Genomic DNA, 20,531 nt, shown 5'->3' with positions numbered 1-20,531 from the left:
GGAATATATATATATATAAAAAAAATAGCTCCCCAACAAGTAATTATTTTCTTGCCTATTTTATCACCTAAAGACCTGTAAGGAAAAAAAAAAATCAAGTCATTTTGGAGATAAACTGTCCTGGCACTCTAGAATCCATCTGTTCCCTGTCAACACGCATGACATTAAGGAGACCACACATGGGAGAGTGGCACAGAATATGAGGCTTATTCAAGTTTTCCCTTCGTACCTTGACACTGGTTTTAACTATAAATAAAACCTCATTATTTCAGATAGGGCAGGGGAAGCCTGCATTTGCTGTCTCATACAGACTTTCCTGAAAACGTTCCAAATTGAGTATCTAAATATAGGCACTTGAACCAAGTTCCTTTCAGGCCATCGAATGATTGTTCAGCTGGAATTGTTGCTGCTCAGCCACTTGTGCGCTATAGAATGGGGAAAAAAATAACTTGTTTTGACAACCCTGAATGGGGACATACGTAATAGTAGGTATCCACATTTGGAATATTGTTTTGTATTATGCAATTTATAATCAATTAACTTTCTGCAATAATTTCACAGTAAGGACGCAGTGTACATTACCAAGGATTGATTCTGCATTCCAGTTGTCTCCATGTCAAATAGTATTCTTTCAAAGCTCCAAGTGTTTGACACCCATATTTGCTTACATAATTGCCATAGTAGTTTTCTTTTCATACTCCTAGTCCCGTTTCAGATGAATATACAGATACATCTTCGCCTTGTAAGAACACTTTAAAGCTGAGTATTGCACAGGCAGTGGTTTGACCTTTTTTGTTGTTTTTTTTTCTTTTTTCCTTTCTTCTTTCCTCTTACAACTTTTTGAGACTTTTTCCCCCACAGCTTGCTTACTCTGAAACACAGGATTGAATATTATTTTTACTAATAACAGAACTGTTATGGAAATGTCATTTTTATGATAATGCAAAGAACAGTTATGTAAGCATGTGTGTATCTTGGCCAACTAATGCACGTGCTGAATTGTATTACTGCACTTACTGTTTGCTCTGTCAATAGACTAACATATCAGAATGCTTAAGTACTGTGTCAATTTATCTGCCAAAGAAAAGAATTTAAGCTTAGTTTTGTGCCAAAACTAGTTTTTAAACTCTAGATCACCTGTGCCTCTCTGTGCCATTTTGCCAATAGGAATATGCTAAACAGGGCTATTAATCACCAGTACTAATAATACTGTGGCTGTTATAGCTGCGACTGTGGGGCTGCAAGGAAGGAAGGCAGCACAGGAAATAGCATGCTAGTTACCACCTGTAACAAAACCACCTGTGGTAGTTCTTAAGGTTTTACAGAAGCTGCCTGATGCAATTGCCAAAAAGGGAAATACACTTCAACATAAATATGTATGGTTTCCGTGAAAGAGAAGCATGAAGTGGGCATCCAGAAATAAACCAAACCAGGAATTACGGAAACATACCACATTTGTAGAATAAATTGCATACCACTTTTACACTGGAAAGTTCGCACTGGAAGGAAGAGTGAAGAAATGAGAGAAATACATTGCTATTCAGAGTAGCAAATGGAGTTAAACAAAGTACATCCCCACCATTTTCCCTATATTGCTGCTTATGTATGTGATTTGGCATGAACTTTATAGAAGTCCAGGAATGAGTTCAAAGACAGGAATTACCAGTAATTGAGATTAAGCGCATTACTCATTAAGTAAAACAAATGAACATTATGACACGCCATATATAGAAAGGAATCCTTAAAGAAGTTTGAAGAAAAAATAAATTAATGACCTTTGCATGAGAACCTTTCTGCTTTAATGAGAAAACCCTGTCTCAAATGAGACTAAATAGCTCCTGACTTTGCTGTGCTTCTTCAATTGAGTCTAAACCCTTAGAACTTCTCCACTCTTTGCGCTCATCCATCTCCCCTTCTGAAGCAGAAATTTGAAGCCAGTGATGTGAAGACCCCAACTTCATCAAATCCTACACTAGATTGTTTGCTAGTAGTTTTAAACTCAGCTATTACTATTCCCCCTGGACAGTATGGGTTTTCTACTTAGAAGCTTGTCTCATGTTTCATTTATTAATTTTTAAAAAATTATCTGTGAAGATGAAATTATACATATTTCAACCGAGGTTGGCTATTTGAGAATGGAACTGCATTCTGAATTGAAAACTGAAAACCAAATTATGTAGGTTTTCTGTTATAAGGGGGCACTTCCCCACCTATTTAAAAATATTAACACTTCCTTTTTTCTGAGGTATGGCAGTTTGTCTTAATATTTTTAACATTCCATAGATATTGGGATCCTGCCTGTTATCAGGGTAGCCCCCAGAAGGCAGTTAGCAAATCCCCACACCAAACCAATAAAAACACTCCAAACAGTAACATCCCTCCCCAAAACAGCAACAACAAAAACCCAACTACACAAACAACAAAACCCCCAAACCCAAAAAACACCAGCAAGAGAAGTCACACAGAAACTTGCCTTATGGAAACTCCCATTACCTGTTTAAATTTCTGGAAGGTATTGCATAGGTGACATTCATCCTCTCACCGTCCACACTTGCGGACATTATACCCTGTGTACCATGTCACATTTTTTGACTTTGACCCACCTTTCTACTTTAAGATTATGGCCAAAGTAGTGCCAGAATATATGCGTACGCAACCTAAGCATATAAATGAATAACAAAAAAAAAACCCACAAAACCCAAACAAAAAGCCCAAACCGAAAACCATGTAAACGTCACAGAAGACAAGAATCTGAACCAACTATTCTGGAGAAACCTAGGTGGGTTATTTCAGTCATTACAGAAATCATCATATGTTTAAAAAAGTTAGATCTTTAATGGAGTTTTTCAGCAGCACAGGAACTAATCTTTGTATTTGTCTATTTGTACAGCCTGATGCTTCAAGATCTCACATCTAGGACTAGGATTATTTCTGTTTCAACTTTAAGATACCTGTAAAATCCATCAGGTAACCTGTAACATGTTTGGTGTAATTTTTACTTGGGTACATCAGCAAGATTGGAGAAAAGGTGTGAGAGAGAAAAAGGTATGGGGCTAAGCACAACTTGTGAGGTAAATTATAAGGTATACTGCATCATTATCATAAGAAAAAAAATGCTTGTACAAACTTCTCAGCTTACACTGTCACCTCAGGGCTGTCAGCATGTGACTCAAGATGATTAAAATGACCAAATATTAGACAAAGCATTTTGCCTACAGCTTGCATTTAAATACTTGTTAGTAACGGAAACTACAGGGAAATAGTCCTTCCTCTTCGACTTTTAAAATTTGTATTGCTTTACAATAAATCTGTATTGCTTTACAATAAAATTTGTATTGCTATACAATACATAGCACCTTGCCACCCTGTGGCAAGGGAACACTGAACACTTACCCTTCTTTCATTAAGTACTTTCAAGGTCTGTGGATGAAAGACACAGCATAAATGCCAGGTCTGAGCATTAATGCAGATCACTTGAATTCTATAGGGGGGTTTCCCTGTTACTAATTTTATCTCTTTTTCCTGTTTTTTGCCATCCAACGAAGGCTTGTTTCTGTATCACCTAGCAACAATGTCACAGAGACCAGGAAAAGCAAAGGCTGAGCAGTTGAAGCAGTGTTAAACCCTGTGGAGCTCCCACCCCTCAGCTGCTTAGCCAGCTACTCAAGTAACCGGTAAGTAAGTAAGGGGTCTGCACGCTGAACGCAAGCCTGGCTCGCTTTGAAGCCTTCTTTTCTTATATACATACACGCGCGCACACACGCACAGAGCCCTCAGAACATTGAATTCTCTCTCTGCTCACTGGCACACTAGAGCTTGTCACTGAAACACCGACCTGGAGCAAAGCAGGGGATATCCTGCATTTTTTGAGAAACCAGAGCCAAAATCTTCTGCACTACTATTTCAGAGGGGCCAGGTAAGAGACTTTTACCTTTAAGTCTTGAATTCAAATCAGACAGTAGATTTACTTCGGCTGTTCTATGATTCTCCCAGCTTTTTTCCCTGAGTAGGAAGAATGACCAAAAACAGAGGATGAAAGTGGTGAACAAAATCACAACCCCTTAAAGCAAATTAAATTGTCTACTCTGATTTAAAATCCCATATAATTAATGTTTCTAAGATGAGAATAAAGATTTGTATCCTCTTTTTGGTGAAACTGTTACCTGGACTTACATAGAACTACCATAGCATTTTCAATAGTAATCCTACTAAAATAATTATGACCTCAAACAGTTAAAAAGCTTGGTCATATAATTTTATGGAACATTCTCCTAAGATTTATATATGGATGACTTTTGTTATTTTTCCATAAACATTTATTAACATGAAGAATATTTTAAAAGCAATTCAGCCAGGTTGTCTAATCACTTTTATTTAAAACCAAACAAAACTCTCCATTCTTATAAAGCACATGCAATTCCTGAACACTGCAGCCACTGTTTCTTTTTAAACCTTATTCTGACTGTAGAGCAACTTTGTCCCCAATTTACGTACATAAAGTGACTTTTAAAACTTAAATTTTTATTTTACCTAAGTAACTTAACTAAATTAGTGTCTATATTCCCAGTGCTTACAACTCTACTCCCAAACACTGATATTTATTTATAAATGGCTGCCTATATTGCTGAATCTCACAAATAGACAAAAGTATTTCAGCAGCAGTATCATCACAGCTGAACACAGTAACACCGATATAGTCTGTTTACTGCTATTAAAAGATTTCTGGTTTATTTAATCTGTGTAAGTCATATAAACATTAAATATGCTTCTGTAATTATTTTTAAGAACCTTAATTAAATTGTATACATTTGTCTATGCTACTGGAAGTTGCTCTTATTTGTTACTGGGAGCTGTTGCTTACTGGCCCAATTTTTATTCCATATGCATGGTCTTTTAAAAACAATACAATCATTCCTTATTACATGTGAATAAATGTTGCTAGCTTTGTACTTTACAATATATATACATGAGCAGAGATTAAAGATAATGTCTTGTAATTTTCCATGTATTACTATTTGTTTACTTTATATACAGTCTATAGGTTGACTGTAGGAATACATATGCTTATCTATCTATGGGCTGTAAATATGCATTTTCTCACTATAGTTATCTGCATATATGATGGGGGACAAAGACATACAGAACTGTGTGAGAAACTTGCACACTGATTTTCAAGGATTCCAGAGTCCTAGGAATAACTTTCTAGCTACAAAGGCACTATACATCTATGATTGCTAGCCTAACCCAGAATTTGAAAATATGAAGAACACAGAAGCTACAGATCTTACATGGGAATGACTTTTTCATGTCATGGTTTAGAGAAAACTCAGTTTAATGGAATAGTTGGAGATCAGCAGTGAAAAGAACAGATCCCTCTATTATCATTGCAGAATCCTTACAAGAAATTTCTTAATGAAAAAAATTCCTCCTGTACTTCCAATTTCATCTTTAACTTCCTCTGCCTTATGATCTCTGCAAATGAATGTAGTAACCACACAGACTGGGTCTTAATACAGCTTACCTTGGAATTAATCAAAATTAATTCTGAAATGACTGGAGGGTTTACAACTGTAACTCCTAATAGGAGCTTCCACACCAGCAATAAAGGACAACAGGTCAGGTCTCTGTACAAAGAAACAAGATTATCTCGATAGATCAAAACATGATTGCACAAAAGTATCTTATTAAAAAATGCCCACAAGCATAGGGAGGGAGAGCTGGTGGCAAAAAAGGTGCCCAGATTACATAAAAAAAGACAGAAGATTGAGAAAACCACAGACTATTTTTTCCATATGCAATATATTTAAAATAGGTCTGACAAACTGTATTTGTCAGCTGATCCTAGTGCACAGGACACGTAATGAAAGACAAATCAGTAAGCATGAATAAAAAAATAGTGATATAACACTAATAACGCAGTACTAGATATCCTTCAGTACATCAGATCAGTCATTGCAAGTTTTTAAAACCCTGTCACATTACTAAGGTTTCTATGCATGTTGTTATGCTAAATGATTTAACTATCACTTCTCTCTCCAACCATAAGCCTTAGTTACTATGTAACAACGCAGTACATGAACAGCAAGATACCTCAGCTTGACATCATGGAGGTTTTTTTTCCACTTTCAACTAGATCTACCTCTTTATACCCAACTTCTATAAGTAAAACCTATTAATTCAGTCTTCAGATAAATGTTACCACGTTAAAAAGTCAGGCCTCACAATAAACACAGTGTATCTCAAGGATGTTGTAATTTATTTGTGAGTTATTCTCAAGCAATGTTACAAAACATTTTAATGTCTTGATAAGAAAATAAAATTTAAATAAAAATACATTCAACAATACATCATCATAATACAAATTAAAACTAATGACAATTTACAATCCTAACAGAACTAATTACTGATTAACATCATCTTTCTAGACTAATCAAAATGAAGGCAACTTTTATTATTAATCATCCTACTCGTACCTAATTAAATTCTAGAACATCTACTGCCTTTTAAAACATTATAAAATGAGAAATCAAATCTTAATGGTCACAGATATTCAATGGCCTTTGTTTTTTTCCTAGATATTCCAGTACCAAAGCAAAAACAAAAAGTGCATATTTAAAAAACAGTTTCAAGAGCATACAATTTAATTTTTTTGTAAATTTGACTTTGAAAACAACAGAAAATGGCTCCAAGGAACAGATAATTTGCCACAGGGTTTATCTATATACAGCAAAACCTAACTTTGACACTCAGCCACATTCATCTTTGTTTAATGGCAGCTTTTTGTTAATGGAGCGTTTTATGAATGACAGTCAGACCCACTCTACCTTGGCGAAACACATTTCTTGGCATTACTATATTCCCTCCTCTCTCCCCCCCCCCCCCATTTCTACTGTTGGCAAATAAGTCCCTTAGAATACACCAAATGTGTAAAAAGGGTAAAGGCAAAAACAGTGGACATGAATAAATGATTGTGACGTTGCACACACTAGTACTGAATCCTGGATATTCTAAAATGGTTTGTCTGGTATTAAACCAAAATAGTTATCCTAATCAGTTACATTCATTCCAAAAGATATTTAAATCCTGTCTTTCTAACTTGCTCCTATTACAGAAAGCCTCCTTACAACAGTATAATAGATGTATAGTGATTTAACCAGCTTACAGTTTCAAGCATTGTGGATTTCTATTCTATTTGTAAGTTACGTTCCAAAATTAATTTGGCCAAATCATGATTGTAAAAGAACAATAAACCCCCCAGAAACACACCCAACAACAAAAGACCCCACAGCAAATGCTCCAAAGATAAATGTACCGCATACAGTTATTATTAAAAATAATATTCCAAGGAATACCACTGTATTTAATACTGATGAAGCAAAGTTGCCACAGTAATACCTTTGCTTCTTCCTGATTATATACATATATATTCTTTCAGCATAAATCTAGCTTCTCAGATGATGTGAGCAAAAATTAATCTTACCAAAGTCAAGAATGCCAGTTTAAAATCATGTTAAGTGGCAAATACAAATTCATATAACTAAAGATACAAAAATACTCACTGAAGCATTGCTTAAAGACAAAACAATGTTGATCATTCAACTGATCATAACAAGCAGATACTACAAAGTATCTAAAAATAATCTGGGATAGTCCAGATATCTAAAGTGCTTTGAGTGATTATAGTAGAGATTATTTATTAAATTTGTAGTCAAAAGGTGAGCTGGACCTAGTTATTACTTTCTATCAAAAAAAGTAAAATTATACATGGGATGATTGTAAATGGAACTTAATCACAATCAGTTCACATTTAATTTTATCTATCTGTAGGCAAACTTATTTAAAAAGAATGTTGCTACCCCGCATTTCTTTTTAGATTAAGAAAAACTATGTACCTTAAAAATCCTAAGGAAAATAGTGGTCTAATGTCACTCCATATACTACTCACCCCAAATGTAAACAAGAGGTACGACATAAGTTCCCTGATTTCTTCTTCTTTAGTACTTAAAACCATAACTAACACTGGTATCTGCTGTCCAGATTACTTGCAGCATACTGCACAATTTTGTAAGACTTCAGATGTAGATAAATCAAGTCCTGACAACACCTAATACAAGAAAAAACAGTCAAACGAATGGAGTGTGAAGCTTCAGATCTTTTCCCATGTCATAGTATCTTGGGATTTCTATTTCAAGATCTGTATCAGCAGGGCAGGCACTCATGGTAAACTCATGCAAGTTTGCAGTGTATGTATTGAGAGATGTCGTCCAACCAACAAATGCCGTATGGATTTTCTTCCATTACAAAGCTTATTGTTTAGAAAGTTCTTCCCGACAAGACAACAATGGCAAAACAACATTTAGATTTATTCACTCCTGTTAACTCAAGAACCTGGAACTTCAAGTTCTTCAGCAAAATGAGAATAAACTTAAGACCAGATTTCCAAGTAGATATTTTTCTATTAAATATTAAATAGATTGTCAACACAACTAACATTTATGTTCATTCTTAAATACTTTGTAAAAAGGCATATAATGATTTAAAAAACAAAACAAAAAAACAGGACACCCAAGAACATTTCCAGTTTCTTTTTTCATCCAAGTGTGCCGCAGTTTGTTTTGGTTAGGAAACTTTTCCAACAATTGGATTTTCTCTGGAAAAAATAAAATACTGTATTTAAATATTTTAAGGTTAACATTAGCTTTTTAGTTCTCATCATACAAATTTATTAATCAAACCTTTATTTTTTCGCATAATTTCTACCACTACTTGAGAAATTCCAGGATTTGTGGAAAACCTCACATACTTTCATGTGAGACCTCTAAATCAAAGTTAACTTTTCTTAACAATTTGGGTTGACACTAAACTAGGCAAACCAAATCAGGGTTTGATCATTCTCTTTTTTTCTGGTGAATCAAGCCTTATTGATGCAAAGAAGAAATCAGAAAACTTGCTAGTGGTGTTGCATAGATATCAGCCAGGATTGAAGAGAATTGAAAGAATCCACTCCGAGTCCAGAACTCCAAAGAACTGGTTATTTTTTTTTGTTGCTGTTTTTTAGCCTTTTTTTTTTTTTAACTTAACCAGAAATAGTATTTATCAATTTATCATTGAGTATGGCAAGTGAATTACAATTAATGTTTTAGTTAATATACTGCATAAAAGATATGTTCCTGCAGTATAACTTTTGCAGTTTTATGTAAGTTGGTATTTAATTATTTCTTAACTAAAATTTGAAATGGGGGGCAGGTGGGTGTGGGGGTGGAAAAAGGAAAACCAACAAACCCTCTTCCCCCTCAAAAGAAAACCAACCCAAAAAACCCAAACCCAGAAGGTAGGCAGACAGGGATAAATTTTGTGTGCACTTCAGATACTAAGTTGCAAGGAAGCGACATAATTATTGTACCAGCTTATGGGAATCTCAACAGGAACACAGGTGAATCCCATACCAGAGGAACTTCTTTTATCTTCTAATAACTGGCAAAAAACTTGCATTACTACAAATTACGAACCCTTTTTTCTCCATGTCTTTGTGTTGTCTAAATCTACCTTTACCTTAATTATCTTTATCTGAGCAAGCCTGGATTTGTCCTGTGATTAATTTTTTTTTTTAAAAACCACACATTCATGTACATCAAAATCACACAAGATACTTACTCACTACCATATTTAGCACTAGATGATCTCTTCTTTCGGTATTTTTCATGTGATTCATTCAGCTTTTCTACAATATCTATTATCTGTTTAAGTGTATGAAAAGTTGCTACAGAATCTTCAATTGTGAAGTTAGAATAATCATCTGGTTCTTTCCGTGGACCTTGATAGACTGCTATACTTCCACAAGCCTCTACAAAAATTACCACAATTATCTCAATTAGAATTTTGTTATTTAGCAAACAGATCTATTATGTAAATGGTGATTCTAGAATTCTAATGTGTAAAGTTACTCTAGCTTATACATAAGATGGGTTAAGACAAAAGCAGGAGACAGTATCACCTAGATGTAATTACAGTTCTGTGGCTTATTCTCTGCTGGCTGTGTTGAGCATCTTGAGCATCCAGTTCTCTCCTGTTCACATTAACAGAAGACTATGCTTTCTTGCAACTCAACCATGTTCAACAGAATTCACACCACAGTCAGAAAAAGGAGACCAAAGACTCAAGAGCAACTGGCTACAGTTGCAGCCTCCCTAATTAGGCTGAGATATTTAATATATGCAAATTCAGTTAGAACAATGTGCATGCCTTATGTCTACTGTAAAAAAATGACTGACAAATGTCTGATACCAGAGCACTAAGATAACAAAAATACAATCTGTGTCTCTACTCTCTATTATTTTCAAGTAGGTTGTTAAGACAACAAACTCATGTTACGGGCCTAAAGAATTAGAGCTGAGCAGCATCAGTATTAATTCTTTTGAATTATTATTTGAGTACCTTCTAGCTTCTGTAGTTTAGACATGTTGATAGTAAAAAGTGAGTAAATTCTTTCTGTCTCTCTGTCTCCATCAATCTCAATAGGAACATCTCTAAGAGGTGAAAAAAACAGATGGGTAATCAATATAAGTCACTCCTGAAAGCAAGTAAAAACTAATTCTGTTTCAGTACACTTAGGCTTTTAACATGTCTATCACTCAGAGATAGCTTCACAATAGCTACACAAAACAGCATTCATTGCAAGTGTTCTATAGAAACAGGCATACACAGTTTTGGGAGCAATGAATACAGCAATACTAAAAAAATCACTTTTTCCCCAACAGAATTCATTATTCCATATGTCAAGATAAAAATATCAAAATCAGATTAATTGCCATTAAACTACAATTAAACACTTAAAAAAAAAAATCTACTATACCAGAACAGAAGGACAAGATACATTCCTAAACCAGAACAGCTAAACAAAAAACAGAAAAACAAAAACAACCAAAAGTTATTAAATAACATGTATCTTTTGAACTGTTGAGAAATCTAATAAAAGAAAGAACTGAGTAACATGGAAAAAGTATTATGCAAGTTTTCTGACAGTTATCTTGTAGGTCTTAGACTGAACTCTGGAGGACTGAGATCTTTAGTCTGTAATTTATGCAAACTATCTAGTGAAGGGTAAATTTATTTAAATATCAAAGCATTTGTTTATTTTCAGAAATCAGCAGCTTAAAAGGCATTATTCGTTTTAAGGCATTACTCATTTTCCTGACATACCTACAAACGCCAAATGATTTGTCAGAATCTACATCTAAGGTTTAGTTGATTTTCTTAGTACACTGTGTTTTAAAATATGTAAGGTTAAAATTAAAAAGTGACTGTATAGACAAGACAATATCATTATGGAAAGAGAGAGACTTCCAGGCTGAGCCCTCTGTAGCAAGGTATTTCAATTATTTTATGCAGATGATCTAGGCATGTCCTATTTCTGCATTCAGCTTCCCATCTGAATAATTTGAGCTATTAAATCTATTATTCTGCATGGAAAGAAATCAATATTTAATATTTCTGATTTACATGCTGCATTGGTTACCTTCTCTACATATGGTGGCTGATGACGTAACTGACTTTGTAAAATCCAGTAGGATGTGCCTATTACTAAGGCATGGTTTTAGTAGCATAACTTGCTAAAGGAGACAGGCAAAGCTTTGCATTTGGGTTTTCTAGTTGAATAGTGAATCATACATTATTTGTCCTACAAAACATATGTATTTTCATTTGAGAAGCAACTTACGCAGTGCAAGGAGCACAGCCAATTGTGTTCTCTATTGTAGCCTTGCAGCAAAGCCAGTTCCCGTTCAGGAAAGCAGAAGGATGGTAAAAACTAAGCCGCTTCTGATTTGATCTCGTTACCCGACAAAGAGCTTCTATCCATTCACTAGCTTCTACACAGTTATTTGCTTGGATATAGAGCGGCTTTTCTCCATGTAGTACTTGAAACATCTGTAGAAGGAACACAAGATTATTCTTCTCAGTAAAAAAAATCCAGTTATTGAGGAATTTTGAATATGTAAAAATGTATTTCAAAGCTCAAGGAATTCAACAAAGCCAAATAAAGACAGAAGTCAAGACAGAGGAGAAAGAAAGGAAGACTTTTCACCTCTCTTTCATTTTACTACACAGCCCTAGGAAAAAACCAAACAAAAAACTAACAAACACACATGTACAAAAAAGCACACCAACAAAAAACACTGCCCAAACACACCAAACGAAACAGCAGCCTGTGCTCCACCTACACCATTTCCTCGCCCAAAAAATAATCCTTCGACTATCAGAACATGATGCATTTTCTGTCCTCTTTTTTCACGTCTTTAAATGTGATCTCAGACTTCATGCTTCATATGCTTAGCATGACAGAAGATTCTCAGAATTCTCTCCTTCAGCCATCCATAGCCTAAGTAACAGCTGTACTTTTATCACTGCCTCAGAATTTTGGACTGAGGTAATACTAGAAATAATGATGTGTTACAGGTCCAGAATAAGGCTGTGAGCACAGACAACTGTCTCAGCTGAGGAAGGTATTATAGGAAGTTCTTATCAAAAGGAATAAATATAAGTTTGGTAATACTACATTTCTAGTAGAACGTAATACCGTCCATACTACTGCTATCTTACATAAAAGTGGTTTGAAATAATGTCATAGAAGTTTTACCCTTTGTTCCAGATATTTAAAAAAGGGGCAGAAGTCATAAAATTGGTCAGAAAAATTGGTACAGAGATCCAAATCTCGAGGATAAGTTCCATGTTCAGAGTACTTGGAAATATTGCATACAGCTTTTTACTCTAGATCCAAACCAGATTTTTTGCTGAAGTGTTTAGTAACAGGGTTTCAGTAACACTAAATTAATTACAATCTTATTTAAAGAATACATCAAAAACTACGTATAAACTCTTTTGACTTACATTTTTCTTGTTGAAGGAGCTCTCATCAAGTTTCTCCACTGCAAGGATGTTTTTGATTGGAATAGTGAAAATTGGTTCTTTATCTGTCAAAAATTGTAAACAGATGAGTGAAACTATTTTTAAAAAACTTTTATAACTTCAGGGCACTGATTCTGTAAGTTCTCAAAAAGTGCAGTTTTATTATTGAGAAAATGTATGTGAATCATAGGCAGAAGCATTTGGTAGCCAAGGTAAAGTAAAACGTATTACATGTACCTTAGAAAAAAAAAATTATCCATTGTAGAAAGCACAAATCAGATGCAAACACTTAAAAAATACTGAGAAAATGAAAATAATGGTAAATATGTACCTTGCTGTTTGTGGTAGGTGAATTCTCTACTTGTTAGACAGAACCACCGCTTCTTGAAATTCTTTTTACCAATCCGAGTCCTTCCCTGAGCTCTTTTGTACATTTCTCTGTCAAGACATAATCGAACCAAATGCAACCATTAATCTTCTGAAAAGCATTCAAAACCATTTATTGAGAAAACACATAATTGTTCATTATGCAACAACATAAAAATCTACTTCACTGTAGATTAAAAGAATAATTTACTAGATGTTCAATATTGATCCTCAAGATTACCTCCCAATATGGTGATCGTGTGCAGGGTTCTGTAAACAGGAAAGGAGTTTGAAAAATATGCAAGCCAGACTCTCGTTCATAGCAGTAACTTTGGAGCGGGTACTTATTTATTCAGATCCAGAACTCTGAATTTTCCCGAAAGGGAGTAAGGTGTATCCAACTACAAGGTTCTCTCTTTCCTGCTACTTTCTACACTGGCCTTATCTGGATCAGAAACTGAATATAAATGAAATGATGCTGAACACAACTCAACAGCCAGGGAAGACAAACTAACTGTATTCAGTACACTTCAAGTATACTCGTAACTGGAAACTGTTTTTTTTTTTTTTTGAGTGACAACCATCAGTTTAATAGAGATTAGCTTCTAAATTGCTACAACTAAGTGTTAATCTATTACTACAACTGTCTCCTTCATTTCTATTTAGTATTTTAGTCAGAGGAACATTTTTTCCTTTCTTCCTTGTTTGAAATTTGGATGCTTCTTTCACAGAAGAATCTTTACTCCCTATGAATCTGCTTCTCAAGAAAATTAAAATAATATTTTTTTCCGCATAAATGCTGTTTGAATTAATTCATCAGCTATTCCTGATCAACATTAAAAAAGGAAAAAAAAAAGAAGAGTTAATTTCTTGGAATTATTTTCACCTCAATTTTTATAAAAGCATTCTGTTGCTTACTGTTAAGTATTCCAATTACAAGGTAATTTTTTCTCCTACTTCAAAGGCGTAACATTTAGCTGGCTGGGCACAAACAGCATGCAATGTAATTCTAAATTAAATCAGTATATTCTTTTAAAAAAACACTGTCACAATCTTGAACAAACCATCACAGAGCACACACTGAACTGTAACAAAAGCACAGACAGGCTTTAACAGGTTTTATGCTGCTTTTAATTACTTTCTTCCAATGTATCTAAGAGTTGTGAAAGTTTACAGCTGTTGGTTAAAGTATTTCTTCAAGCTAACACAGAATTAACACAAGTTCAATATCTTAATTTCTGCAGTATACCAAACATTTTAATGAGTATTAATCTGACAGCATTAATAAAAAAAACAATGAAGTCAATTCTGTTCTGCATGATATAGATTAAAGATGTATTTACCCTTCTTTTAGATGTATTGGCTCACTCAGACCACTAGGCTCCTTGCTTTCAGTAGAGGAAACATCATCTAGGAACTTAAGGAAAAATACTATTCAGAATCAGAACCAAAATCTGTTTTGAAAATATAGATGTACAGTTTCTCCCGCAACAAAGTGATTACTTTATGCAACAGATAAAATGAAAATACATTGCAGGGACTAACAATAATGTAACAAGGGATGCCCATAAGCAGATCTAGTAACATTTGTTTCAAAATTTTTTTTTTATACTAAATTTACTTTGTTTACTATGTATAACTCTTGTGTTTCAACTGTGTACATTTTGTTTGGGTTTTGTTTAATAAAAAAGTCTGAAATGAGTCACAATTTTTCTTTTTCTCTCTAATATGAAACTGAGCAGTAACAACCTTCCAATAATTAAGACTGATCAAATACATTAAAATAACTTAGTTGAAAGGTACCTTTTTAACAGATTCAGTAAATTTTTCTTCTTGAAATGTTTTGAAGAACTCGCACATAAACGTCTCCTTGAAACTTGACTGGAAAAAAAGAAGTATACTGACATAAATAAAAACTGTCAAAGAATATTGTCTATGAAATAAGAAAGAATTTTAGTAATCTTACAAGTTTGGTTTTGGTCAAACTTCCCCAACTTCCCAAAGTCTGGATGGCTTTTGATATCAGAGTTAATGTTCTAGAAGTCTGTGCATCCTAAAATAAAGAAACAAAATTCAGAAGTCACCTTTTTTCATAATTTCAGGTGAAATTTTAAAAACGAAAATGTCACAAAAATTACACAAGGGATAAATCAGACATAACTCCATTCCTTTTCTTTTTCACACAAAGAAATGCATATACGGTATTGTCCTCTACTAATACGTGTGCTTTGTGAATGTATTTTGTAAGCTACTCAGTGTGTTTAATATTTTACTACTGCTAGAATTTAGTATTAGTAGTCGGATAAATATTTTTATTTATAAAACATCTCAAACCCCTCAAATTCTGTAATTCTAACTACACATCTAATGCTTCTGAATTATTCAAAACTTAACACTCTTCCACTGGACAAATGGTAGGTAGCTTCCTAACACAAAGTGAACTTAGAACTTGGCCTTTAAGGCTTTTGCCTAATTTGTTTGCTACCTCACTGCTTACATTTCAGTACAGGATTATAAACACAGAGAGAGAAAGGAGCTTTACTGTTCCCTTTAAGACGTTTAACCCTCGACTAATAAAATCCTGTAATCTTTTTACTCAAACTGGATAACGTCAGAGGAATTCATCTAAGTAAGCAGATTCTTTTGAAGGCACAACACACAAGATATCATACATATTCCATGTTTTATACGAAAATAATGTGGGGGGTATGTGTGTGTGTCATATCTCCATATTCCTGTCTTTGAAGACTATTTTTTTATGCACACCTACTTGACAACTTGAAAACTAAAGGTGGAAGATTTGGCAACCCACTGCAACTAGTTGAGTCCAGAATAAATAAGCAGACCAATTATGGGATAACTCTACAACCTCTGTCTGAGACACACATGGAAATATTTTTTTAAAATTAAAAGTGACATCTGGATATTTAACTTCCATGGTGGAAGAAACCAATGCAGTTTAGGCATATGCCTTAAAGAACCCTCAGTCATGTTGCTATTTTAACACAGAAGCATGTTCTCAAAAAAGGCATAGTGTCTTTAATATCAAAAGCTCTTCTACATCATTTGTGAACACTTCATAAAGACTGAGAAATTTGCTATTAAAGAACTGCAAATGCCTTAGTTCCTTCAGTGAGGTACAGAATTGAAAACTCAACCTAGAGACCTTTAGTAATCTTACTTCCCAGTTACAGACCCACTGAAAGTAACTTATGCCTTCCCAGATAAACAGATCTCACTATTATGAGTAAAACAGAACAAAGCTTCACAAAACTTACTGGATGGTGAGGTCGTAAATGAAAAGTATGAGGTGAGACTACGGCTACAGCAAAGAAACGAAGAAACACAAAGCTGCTCACTGCAGAATACTGTACATGAGGGTCATCTGCAGAGAAAAACCATGAAATGTAACATGCACTAAACAGGAAATAATGAAGACAGTCAACATAAAAATCTTCAAGAAGGTAACATCAGAGGAGACATTTGTATTTTAAAACAGAATAGAAAAATCAATGAAGAGCATGAAATGAGAAAGGTGACCATCGTAAGAAATGTTCTACTTATAATGGAGGGTTTCATTCTCTAAAAGAGTTCTGTTCTCAAAAAACTGGCTCATCAGCTCTACTACTCTGAACAATGAGATTATTGTAAGCATTAACACATACACCCCATGTTCATTAGGCATGGCTGTATGTACACTGAATCAAAAGAGACAATACTGTAGTAGTTGCCTTTATATGCTAGGACTATTGGGTCTTTTCACCCATAAAGCTAATCACTCACTGATCAACACAAATACATTAATTCTGTGCAACAAATGCAGTCAACCCACACAAACAACTTCAACTCCAGTTTTGAGTTGCAGCATCAAACGGTAGCGTTACATAATTTTGAAGCTGTAAATGAGGATTTCCCCATTTAATATTTCAGGTATATTTACATCTTTATACTGGAAAATATAGTGGGATCACATTCTTACTCTAATGGCTACTTTGATCTGACCTATCTGGGAAGTTAGCTATTCTGAATGGACTGTCTGAACTAGAGGAATTTATGACACCAGTTCCAGTGACAAACATGAATTAGAGAAAGGCTGCAGATTGTGAGAAGTATATTCTTTATCTGTAGCTTATTATATGACATTTTTGATTTTAACAAATGAAGTGTAAGAGTATTTCAGATGCACCACATTATTCCTATATTAAAACCATTCTGAAAGAATAAAACTGTTCTAATACTGGTCGCATTACGAACACATTAAATTATCCACCGTCCTCAAAACTACCCATAAGCAGTAACACAATGGCAGTAGTAAAGCCAACTTTATCTAAGTTAGCAATGTGTTAGTCACGGTTAACATAGTTGCAGTTTACGCAGTTAAGATGTAAGCACCAAATTTATTATCAAGCTTACATCTCGCTTCTTTAGAAGCAGTAGAGATCAGCTTTTCCAAATTTTACATATATTCCAACTAAATCCCAAATTACTTGTGCTTTTCTTTTACTATCTCATACTTCTGTTGGTAACTTCTTTCTTGCTGCTGTCTTGCAGTGTTTCTGACCTGCTACATTTTTGTATCAGAAAATACTAAATTCTTCCTGACTGACCACAAGGCTTTACTATGATTTACACACTGACAGAAAAGCAAGTGCCTGATTGACAAGTTCAGGGCACAGCTTTGGACAAGGCAAGAATTTTAACAGCCCCTATAAGGTTATGGCAGAAGTTAAGTACTTCACTCAAACAGCGTTTTCAAGTTTTTAGAGAACACTTACTTGGAAATCTTTTGGCAGCCAGATGCCTCAAAGAATAAAAAACATCACACATTAGGGTAGGACAACTTATACTTGACTGCACAATTTCACGGAATACTTTGTCTACATAATAGCGTAGATTTTCCTGCAATTATGAAAAAAGGGTTTTTTCAGACCATGAACATTCGCATTTCTGCTTTTTTTTTTCCTGAATGTAAACATAACACTGCAATTTCTTTTTTCAAAGTGCTGCCTGACTATTCAATTATGTGTTTTAGAACAGTTCATATTTAAAAAGCCTCATATTATTTATAAGGGATTACTAGTGTTGAAAGACAGTTTAGTGATGTTCATTACATTGATGTACACAGGCAGTGTCTGGCAATATACAAATATCTATCAAAACCTGTTTTTGTCATTTGACAGCAACATATTACAAAGAAGGCAACACTTCCCATGCATACCTAGCAAATGTTAATTTAGTTTGTTGCAGCAACTATTGCCTTAAATGTCATCCTCTAGCAACAGGCAAGCAGCACGCAAAACTTCAATGCAAAGTGTCAGAGCAGTCCTAACTAAATACTTCATCATGTAGATGCTGAGTACAGAACATCAGGAATCAAAACACCCACCAAATTGGCATGGAAAACTGTAATCCCTCTGTTCAGTTTCTCTTCCCTGTCCCATTCTCTGTTGGACTTTTCCTTTGCTGTATTCATAAACATGGATAAGAACATGCAACTTTTCCTCTGTTTACTCTGGAATCAAAGAATTGTACTGCTACCTTTAAGTTACTCACTTTCCGTTACACAGAGCTGCTCTTTAAAATGTTTTTTTCTCAGATCTTGAGAAAGTTTAAATTAGGAGAAACAGACTAGGAAACTCACCATATTTATTTCTACATTATCCCCTTCTCTTAATTTGATGGGATCTATTTCACAGGGTTTAGGAGATTCGCATATCTGCAACAAACAAAACTACAGGAATTCAATTTTTCAGACAGAAAGCACGGAAATGCACCTATTTAACACCATAATCTCTCCTAGATTTAGGGGTATGTCCTGGGTTCAGCTACAGCAGTCATTTTTTTCTCCTTCTTAGTAGCTGGTGCAGTGCTGTGGTTTTGACTTTCAGTCTGGGAACAATGCTGATAACACCGATGTTTTTAGTTGTTGCTCAGTAATGTTCACTCTGACCAAGGACTTTCTCAGTCTCATGCTTTGCCAGAGAGGAGGGGAAGCCAGGAGGAAGCAGAGACAGGACACCTGACCCAAACTGGCCAAAGGGGTATTCCATACCACAGCACGTCATGCCCAGTATATAAACTGGGGGGAGTTACACGGAAGGCCCAGATTGCTGCTCGGGTCGGGCTGGGTATCGGTCGGCGGGTGGTGAGCGGTTGTGTCCTTTTCCCTTGTTATTCCTCTTATCATTATTATTGGTAGCAGTAGTGGTTTGTATTATACCTTAGTTACTGGAGAGCTGTTATCTCAACTCGTGGGAGTTACATTCCTTCGATTCTCCTCCCCATCCCTCCGGGAGCGGGGGGAGGAAGGAAAAGGGGGGGGAGTGAGCGAGCGGCTGCGTGGTTCCAAGTTGCCGGCTGGGCTTAAACCACGACAGGTTAAAACTGTATATAGGTTCTAACTATCCATAACAGCATGCAATAATCATCCTTGCTTTTGTGTGTGCCTTTACGTATCATGTGAGTAAATTCCGCAACGTGTCAGAGGCTGGAAAACCTGGCATTGAGCATTTCATTTTCAAGCATCTGGAACATAAATAACAAAAAGCAGCTTCTCCCACTAAACTTAACCAATCATTGCTCCATTTGACTTTCCTCTAGAAGTCCCCTACCCGAGTGATTACTACTACACAGGGTGCAGGAAGAATACCTATCAAATAGACAAGATACCCCAGGGGCTAAGTATCCTGAAAACAGCTTCAGTAGGATAACCTACCTCATCAATAACAGGTTTCAAAGTAACCTTCAGGTAGTGCTTCCCCACTATTTTCATCATTTCATCTACACACCGAGTTGCTAATGAGTTGCCTCTGAAGACTGTGTTTGCTTCTCTGTAAAAAATAATTGATTTTATTTTAACAGTGAAACAATAAGCAGCTCAGTTACAAAATCCAATTAATATTTTATCTTGCAATTAAATAGTGCTTTTTTTTAAATGTATTTCCATATATTTCAGTAAGGAAATAAAAGATACACAAGTTGCAATGGCACTCAGGAGCAAGGAAAGAATACAAAGTATTATTATAGCTATTAGCAAAACCAGAAACAGAAACAAAACCGTAACGAAAAGCCTCAGAAATTTTAGACAAAGGAAGTTATAATCCAGTGCTGAGTGCAAGAAAGAACAACTGGAGAAAATTAAAACATAATGAAGACTTGTACCTCACCAATATACAATTCTTCCTCCAGTAGAGTGATGAAAGACAATCTAAAGACTAAGTAGCATACTACAGTGATAAACTCAGACACTTTAATCAAAAGAT

The 20,531-nt window shown here is 35.0% G+C and overlaps 1 protein-coding gene across 1 annotated transcript in view; it reads right to left on the bottom strand.

The window, feature by feature from the left end:
• Window positions 1–6,228: 6,228 nt before the first annotated feature.
• Window positions 6,229–20,531, bottom strand: part of RASA2 (RAS p21 protein activator 2) — a 41,177-nt gene continuing 26,874 nt past the window's right edge. Inside the window, exons 11-23 of the mRNA XM_010012782.1 lie at window positions 19,985–20,099; window positions 18,911–18,985; window positions 18,045–18,168; window positions 16,548–16,654; window positions 15,236–15,322; window positions 15,073–15,150; window positions 14,613–14,686; window positions 13,235–13,341; window positions 12,886–12,968; window positions 11,717–11,925; window positions 10,435–10,526; window positions 9,655–9,844; window positions 6,229–8,650 (exon numbers count right to left, since the gene is read on the bottom strand). Of these exons, the coding sequence (XP_010011084.1) occupies window positions 8,620–8,650; window positions 9,655–9,844; window positions 10,435–10,526; window positions 11,717–11,925; window positions 12,886–12,968; window positions 13,235–13,341; window positions 14,613–14,686; window positions 15,073–15,150; window positions 15,236–15,322; window positions 16,548–16,654; window positions 18,045–18,168; window positions 18,911–18,985; window positions 19,985–20,099 (1,372 nt within the window). The 3' untranslated portion in view covers window positions 6,229–8,619. The remainder of the gene's footprint in view (window positions 8,651–9,654; window positions 9,845–10,434; window positions 10,527–11,716; window positions 11,926–12,885; window positions 12,969–13,234; window positions 13,342–14,612; window positions 14,687–15,072; window positions 15,151–15,235; window positions 15,323–16,547; window positions 16,655–18,044; window positions 18,169–18,910; window positions 18,986–19,984; window positions 20,100–20,531) is intronic.

Source organism: Nestor notabilis, unplaced genomic scaffold, assembly GCF_000696875.1.
Source record: "Nestor notabilis isolate BGI_N333 unplaced genomic scaffold, ASM69687v1 scaffold32234, whole genome shotgun sequence".
Lineage (NCBI taxonomy): Eukaryota > Metazoa > Chordata > Aves > Psittaciformes > Psittacidae > Nestor > Nestor notabilis.
Note: the sequence above shows the minus strand (reverse complement) of the source record. Positions and strands in the feature narration are given on the sequence as shown.